Consider the following 8,000-nt stretch of genomic DNA (forward strand, 5'->3'; position numbering starts at 1 on the left):
AAGCTTTTTATAGTATTATCTCTTACAAAGAAGTCTGAGTGATGACAATAATGGTTGCGTATTTGTATTAAACATAACTATTATTTCTGAATAGGGTGATATTCGGATTAATATTATTTTTGAACCAAAAGGGTGAATAACCACTTATCGACTATCTATTTTGCACTTCCGGTTCCTTAAATTCTAAACTTCCGGTTTACAAGACCACACGTGGGCCAAGAACTGACAAAAATAACAAGCTGGACAATAACCAAGCAATATAAGATGGTTTGTGTTTGCGTAGGCTTTTTATTCATTTGCCAGTAACCAATGTAAACATCGATTCTATGCATAAGTGAGACAGACTTGTGTTTCATCACAGCAATAAGTTTTCACTTGACGCAATGGACGTATTGAGTGGTGTCATTTTATTATAAGCATGTTGTGTACGTTCAAACTAAGTCTTCTTGAAATTTCAGTTACGGAGACAAGCCAGACTTCGGAGAGAATATATTTATAGAAAATCCATTGAAGAAAGAGAAAGAACTATCCACGAAAAAAAGCAGAAAATAAAACAATCACTAGAAGGTATGTTTTTATTAATCTTTATTTGATGGTAACAATGACCGCTGCTTTCTACAGTGCTAATTGACAGATTACTGACTATGGCTCTCAGTTCACAGACCTCACATATGCCCTTCAATCCTTAGGGTTAGTTGTGTTAAATGGAGCTTGGACAAATCCAAATTTACAACCTTGGAACCTGACCCCCTATTACACGACCCTTCCTGGGTACCTGCTACAGGTCCAAGGGTTAAAGCTAAAACGGACCCTCAGCAAAAACGTCGCCGAGTGAAAACAGCACCTCACTTAAATCGAAAACGGCTGCTATAGCCTCGTGAAAACGGCACCTTATTGTTTTTACCTTGGTATTGAAATAAATGAAATTAAAATCACATGGTCACTTGCAAACACAAATAATTGTGGAATGTTAATGCAAGTTTACTTTAGAAATTAGCCTCTACTCAAATTTACACACCGACTCTTATTGGGAGGTGCAACTAAACTTATTGTGAAAACATCATCACGATTCACGTGCTTTGAAGTAGTCCTGCACCATGACTGTTGAATATATTTATTTTATGAAAAAATAAATAAATCTAGAAACGCATACAAAAGCAAGTCTAGTCAGCTCTAGCTAGCTCTATTCCACATGAAATCAGCATAGGGAATGTTAGTCTAGCTTTGAAGTTAAAAGTACCTTTACTCAAATTAACTCAATGTCAAGCTGAAACTGAATTTATTTATTTTTATATAATATATATTATTCATTTTGAAACTGTGAATAAGTGTGGAAGACAAGACCATGACAATGTAAATTAGGCATAAATACTACAACATAACACAATGGATATATACTACTTCATAAATTGTTCTTATCGTTATTAAAAATAGAGGTGCTGTTTTTGCCTGACAATTAGTAGCCGTTTTCACCAAATGAGGTGCTGTTTTTGCTTGAGAAATCAGTGACGTTTTGCTGAAGCGCCAATTTTGCCTGCACCCGGTCTCAAGAGATTGGCAAAAATTGTCAGATTGGGAATTGTTTTACCGGACCCCTGACAAAAAGTATTTACATACACACATTAAATGATCAGGTCATGCATACACTGAACATGCTGAAGTTGACTGAAGCTTTATCTTTATTCAAATATATTAAAGACAGAAGGAATACATGCATGGTCAGAAAGAAATGTGAACATAAATTACTTTCAGTGTAACAATGGAGTTGTAGTGATTTTTTTTGCATTAGAAGATATATCACATGACTAATTATGGATCTGTGTAGTCCTATTTGTACCTGGGTCCTACTCAGGACCGAGTTACCCGACCTAGCCCAGACCAATAGTCCTAGCTTTAACAGTAACCTGATATGACATGAGTCTAACAGGACTTTAACAGTCCCATTTTCGTTATTGTTTTGCTGTGGTTTGGACAATTTTGGCATAATAATAACAATGATCAGATTTCCCCAAGCATATTGAGACATCAGAAATATCCCCTTCAGATCACCATGTAGATAGCATTATTCTTGCATTAAACTTTGCATTTTATATTGCAAGATGACTGGTGTAAGGGAGATAACTCTGTATGTAATGTTTCAATGTGGTACATGTTCTCAGAAATCTTTCTGTTTCTTTCTGTTTTCAGAGAATAAGATTGTTCCGGTTGACTTGAGGAAAGATGCCGTGTACTTGGAGAAGACGCTAGACTGGGATGGGGAAGGAGCTGATGGTATGTAGCAGACACCACCATGTTGATGGTTGTTTTGTAAATATTTTACATAAGGCTGTATTAAGATATCACAAGCATGTCATTATCTATAAACTGAGATTGTAATATTCTTTTAACATTTCAGCCCTTTGATCTGATCTAAATACTGTTCAAAGCATCTTAAAAACCAAATTATTATAACCATCAGTATGCACTGCTGCATATTTCTGTAGTTCTAAAATGGACAGGATTTATCTCAGATTTTCAACTTAGTGCTCCTGATAGGACAATTGGGTTATTTTGGTTAAAATTTGGATTTCTTTATGAACCCTATGATTCTGAACTAACATACTAGACCCGTGAAGATCCGGGGTAGAATAGGTCTTCAGCAACTCATGCTTGCCCTAAAAGGCGACTATGATTGTCGTAAGAGGCGACTAACGGGATCGGGTGGTCAGGCTCGCTGACTTAGTTGATGCATGTCATCGATCCCAATTGCGTGGATCGATGCTCATGATAGCAATCACTGGATTGTCTGGTCCAGGCTCGATTATTTACAGACCGCCATCATATAGCTGGAATATTGTTGAGTGGGGCATTAAACAACAAACAAACAAACAAACAAACAAACACACTACTAGGTATTATATATTATGAAGAGCATTTGGGCAGCCTTGTACAATGTTGTAGCATCTGATTCCCTGGGGACATTCTAGAAATGTAGGAGTGTCTGTAGAATAGATTTTAGCTGATTGAAACAGTAATAATGGTGTGTGGTGTGCAGGTCTGACGACTCATGTTGATGACGAGTACAAGTGGGCTGGTGTGGAAGACCCTAAGATAATGATCACAACGGCCAGGGACCCCAGCTCAAAACTGAAACAGTTTGCAAAGGTTAGCTAGATTGAACGTATCATGTTTATGTGTCCCATAGTTTAACCTGTTGTGTACATGGTATTGTTTTTGGTGAACTTTGCCTTTTGGTAGAATAACAAGAATAGATTTTATTTTCCCCCTTTTCATTTTGGGTTGGTGTGGACTCATATAGCAGTCTTTCAAGATATCCGACATTACATTAAAATATTCCTGTGAATGCCTCTTCATACTAAAGAAATATTGTGTTGGTACCATTAGGGAATGTGTCAGAATTCACCCATTTATTATGTTAATATGACTGTAACTATGTTTTGCAAAGTAAAACTTGTAATTCTATGAAGATACTTACTGTCACTACCTCTTCTTCAATGACATTTCAGGAGATCAAGTTGCTGTTTCCCAACAGCCAAAGAATCAATCGTGGTAATTACGAGATGAAGCAGCTGATTGATGCATGTCGCGCCAATGATGTCACAGATCTCATCATGGTTCACGAACACAGGGGGGTGCCAGGTAAGTGATCTCCTTTAGGAAGGCAGCCTCTAGAAAGAAAGAGTTGTTTTTGTCGGGGCTCCAGTAAAACAACTCCCAATCGGACATTTTATACCTATCTCTTAAGACCTACAGCGGCTACCCAGGTAGGGTCGGGTAATAGGGAGGTGGGTACCCAGGTAGGGTCGGGTAATAGGGGGTTTGGTACCCAGGTAGGGTCAGGTAATAGGGTACCCAGGTAGGGTTGGGTAACAGGGGTTTGGTACCCAGGTAGGGTCAGGTAATAGGGGGTTTGGTACCCAGGTAGGGTTGGGTAATAGGGGGTTTGGTACCCAGGTAGGGTCAGGTAATAGGGGTTTTTGTACCCAGGTAGGGTACCCAGGTAGGGTTGGGTAATAGGGGGTTTGGTACCCAGGTAGGGTCAGGTAATAGGGGGTTTGGTACCCAGGTAGGGTCAGGTAATAGGGGGTTTGGTACCCAGGTAGGGTTGGGTAATAGGGGGTTTGGTACCCAGGTAGGGTACCCAGGTAGGGTTGGGTAATAGGGGGTTTGGTACCCAGGTAGGGTCAGGTAATAGGGGGTTTGGTACCCAGGTAGGGTCAGGTAATAGGGGGTTTGGTACCCAGGTAGGGTTGGGTAATAGGGGGTTTGGTACCCAGGTAGGGTCAGGTAATAGGGGGTTGGGTACCCAGGTAGGGAACCCAAGTAGGGTTGGATAATAGTGATTTGGACTTGTTCCACCCCTAATCCGCAGTATGATGGGAACACTGTTTGACCAATCAGAGAACAGCTTAAGACTCTAGTCCAATGGGTGTTCACCATTTGGTTGAGGTGTAGTACAATTATGTCCCGATAGTTTACTCTCAACAATGCACTTTATACAATGTTAAGGTAGGCTCCTGGGCGTAGTGCCACAACTGTCGTAAGTCTGTGATACAATTACACTGACCTTACGATCGCCTTATGGAGGCCCTGGTCTGTTTGTTCATGGCACTCAGTTGAAAGTGAAAAGTGCCACACATATGTGTAAGTGCTACTGATAGGACCATATTTGTCTGTCATCCTTTATTATCTAGTGAATTTATGTTCCTTCTGTTATAAACCCCCTGTACTTATTTGCCACGATAGCTTCATTCTGAAAGTACTGTAAACTACGTTTATAAGGTACATGCTTATTATAAACTGACAGATATTACAAACTGTTTTGTTTTTTGTCCTGGCCATTTGCTGTATATGTTATCATATAGAATTGATGAATGTAACAAACATGATTATAAGGAAATAATGGATATAGCACACTCATTTCGTGGTCCCATGTGCACTCTGTCAGGAATATTGTGTATGTTTAATGACGTTAAGCCCCATTGCACCCATGAAGATCAGGGGTAGAATAGGTCTTCAGCAACCTATGCTTGCAGTGAAAGGCGACTATGCTTGTCGTAAGAGGTGATCTGGTAGTCAGGCTCGCTGACTTGGTTGATGCATATCATTGTATTCCAATTGTGAGGATCGATGCTCATGATGTCAATCACTGGATTGTCTGGTCCAGACTCGGATTATTTACAGACCGCCGTCATTTACCTGGAATAATGCTGAGTGCAGCGTTAGACAACAAACAAACAAACAAAACAAAAGGTACAGATTGACTGTTTGTTGCAGATGCCTTGGTGGTGTGTCACCTGCCATACGGGCCAACAGCCTACTTTACCCTCTCCAGCGTTGTCATGCGGCATGACATTCCTGACGTCGGCACCATGTCTGAGGCATATCCACATCTTATCTTCAATAACTTTACATCAAAGTTAGGAAAAAGGGTTAGTTTCGATTATAAACTTGCTGTTTATTCTTATTCATCATTTGAAAATGTAGTAAACAAACTTTAAGAATCCTTTACCTGTCTGTTTCAAACTTGATATGTGAACTAACTATGGTAACATAAAAAACCCTTAAAAAGTGATGATTAGATATTTTTTACAAAGAAAGTTTGTTTTATCAAAAAGTAGAAAATGTTAACACATGCAGTAATGAAAATGTAAATATTCAGCCCTTACCCCTCTAATTTTTTTGGCCAACCTCCAAGTGTTAATATGATAGAATATTTCTTATCTTCATAACAAACTGTACGACAGTAATTCTCTATTGTTGCAGGTACAAAATATACTGAAATATTTGTTTCCTGTGCCCAAGGAGGACAGCAAGCGAGTTGTAACATTTGCTAACGAGGAGGACTATATATCATTCAGGTGAGGGGGAATGTGTGGAATGTATGTATTGGGGCTGGGATGATCCACCAACTGTGAGATCCGATACGTATCATGCTACCTTGCTCACGATCCGATATGTATCACGATACGTGCATGTGCTCCTATCTGTGGTGCGTAAGCCATCTTTTTCCTAGACAGGATGGCCAAGTACCTGGCACACTAATGATTTACAGTTGGCAGTGTCAAGTATTTTCACTAGTAATTAGTGTTTGGTGTAACACTTATTAGAAAATACATTTAAGGCTAAAATAATAATAGTCCTGGTTCTCAGACACCACCCGCATCATCATATAGTCTGTCACACGTTTCTTTTTTTTTTTCCATTCCCCCCCCCCCCCCCCCCGCAAAAATTCCTAATACTTAAAAACAATGCAATCCAATATAGCATGCAGAGTCCTTTAAGTTTTCTACTTTTGAATCCAGGAACCCCCTATATCTCTGTTGACATTTGCCTTAGTGTAAGGACCCCTTGATTTTCTTGCTTAGTTCAAACTCTGTGTTAATCTGCAGTATTTGGGACCAATAAAAGGAAGAACATTGTTGTGACTTATTTCTGTTTTCAGACACCATGTGTACAAATATGTCGACAAGGAGCTGGAGCTGAAGGAAGTGGGACCAAGGTTTGAAATGAAAAGTGAGTAATGTTCCCGAGTCTGATTACCTGGTGTTGGCTGGGGTCCAGACTGGTACTGACCATCTTCTTCAGGACTCTGTATATAGATGAAGTGAAGCATTATCAGTGTGATTGCCAGCAGAATTGCAACAAAAAATAAATCTGCTAAATTTGCCGTAAAAGTTCAATTCCTGACAAGGTCCTTATTACTGCAGACAATTTCACTGAAACTTCACCACTGAATATGATCACGTCAAATTCTGTTTTGGACTCTGTTCTTGCACTAGTGCTGTCACAACTCAGTTTGGGGTGGTTTTGTCTTGTGGTCCACAGATCCTTGAGATTTTCTGCAGTAGTATTTCAATCTTTGGACCCCTAAACGTATGACATTGGTTATGTTGGGTATGACAAGGTCCTCCTGACTTTAATTTTGACCAATGAGAGTGGTCGAGTACTGCCTCTGCTGATAGATTAGATAAGAATTTAGACATTTGGCATCGGCAGTAGCATGTAGGATCAACTGAGGGTAGTCAGGCTTTTTTTTCATGACATATTTCAAGACACTTCTGTATTTATTATATTTAGCACCGAATTTGAAGAATACGCAATCCCCAAAGGACTCATATTGACGGTTGATTTTGTTCGGGTAACAAATAACTTGACAAAGACAGCGATGTTTGTAAGTTTGTTTCTGCTTCAAAATCATAGTATCCTGATTTCATTCCAGTATACCAGATAATCCTGGGTACGCTGGAAACAGCAGACACCGCCGACGTGGAATGGGTTTACCGGCCATACATGAACACTGCCAAGAAACGCAAGGTCCTCAGTGTTGAGTGATAAGACAGAGTCCTACCTGCCCCAGCCTCACATGAACAACGCTGGACCAAGTGCATAAACAGATGGGACTCCCAGCTCATCATTGTACTGACAAGGGGAGACAACTCTAAATGTGTACTGTGATTGTCGCGACTGATGGCCCTAAAGCTGGCACTTCATCATGTGATGAACTTTCTACAAGTTGTAAAATGGAAAAAATTGTGAACTGTATTCAGAATGGATAAATCTTGAAATGACTTGAGAATGTTGGCATTCCTTGAAGTGATGTTTGAGTCATCTCAATCGAATATTAATATAAATTGTCATTAAAAGATGTGAAAATTTGTCGTTGATCTTTGCCAGTGAATGACACTGCCCAAATGGTATCATTTTCCTGGGAGTGGAGGTTTGCTTGAGCTGTCATTGAGCAATCAGAAATTGGCTTTGAAAGGCTTTCCTAAATACATCATCATAAGTGACTGCTGTTTATGGCACACTCTTTGGTGTTTGGGCGAGTGAATGTTGTTTTTCACTGCAGTCATCAATATTCCAGCCATGGACCAGGCAAACCAGTGACTGAGAACATGAGCATTGATTTATACGCCTAATTGTCACGTCAAACATGAGCATTGATTTATACGCCTAATTGTCACGTCAAACTAGCTCCCCAGGAATAATAGAAATAA

At 39.7% G+C, this 8,000-nt stretch overlaps 1 protein-coding gene across 1 annotated transcript; it reads left to right on the forward strand.

Annotated features, from left to right (window-relative positions):
* The first annotated feature begins 184 nt into the window (after nucleotides 1-184).
* Nucleotides 185-7,656, forward strand: LOC124123532 (U3 small nucleolar ribonucleoprotein protein IMP4-like). The gene is made up of 9 exons (XM_046486706.2): nucleotides 185-267; nucleotides 459-567; nucleotides 2,188-2,271; nucleotides 3,035-3,144; nucleotides 3,507-3,639; nucleotides 5,278-5,432; nucleotides 5,767-5,861; nucleotides 6,446-6,516; nucleotides 7,223-7,656. Exons 1-9 carry the CDS (start codon nucleotides 265-267, stop codon nucleotides 7,333-7,335), a joined length of 873 nt encoding a protein of 290 aa, XP_046342662.2. The 5' UTR covers nucleotides 185-264; the 3' UTR covers nucleotides 7,336-7,656.
* Nucleotides 7,657-8,000: the final 344 nt, after the last annotated feature.

The sequence above is a fragment of the Haliotis rufescens genome, unplaced genomic scaffold (genome assembly GCF_023055435.1).
Source record: "Haliotis rufescens isolate VD_foot unplaced genomic scaffold, xgHalRufe1.0.p SCAF_23, whole genome shotgun sequence".
Classification (NCBI taxonomy): domain Eukaryota; kingdom Metazoa; phylum Mollusca; class Gastropoda; order Lepetellida; family Haliotidae; genus Haliotis; species Haliotis rufescens.

Excerpts from the sequence above, each read along its gene's own strand:
- LOC124123532 (XM_046486706.2), top strand. Across the intron at positions 568-2,187 it reads AATAAAACAATCACTAGAAG|AGAATAAGATTGTTCCGGTT; the intron begins GTATGTTTTTAT and ends TTCTGTTTTCAG. Across the intron at positions 5,433-5,766 it reads CATCAAAGTTAGGAAAAAGG|GTACAAAATATACTGAAATA; the intron begins GTTAGTTTCGAT and ends CTATTGTTGCAG.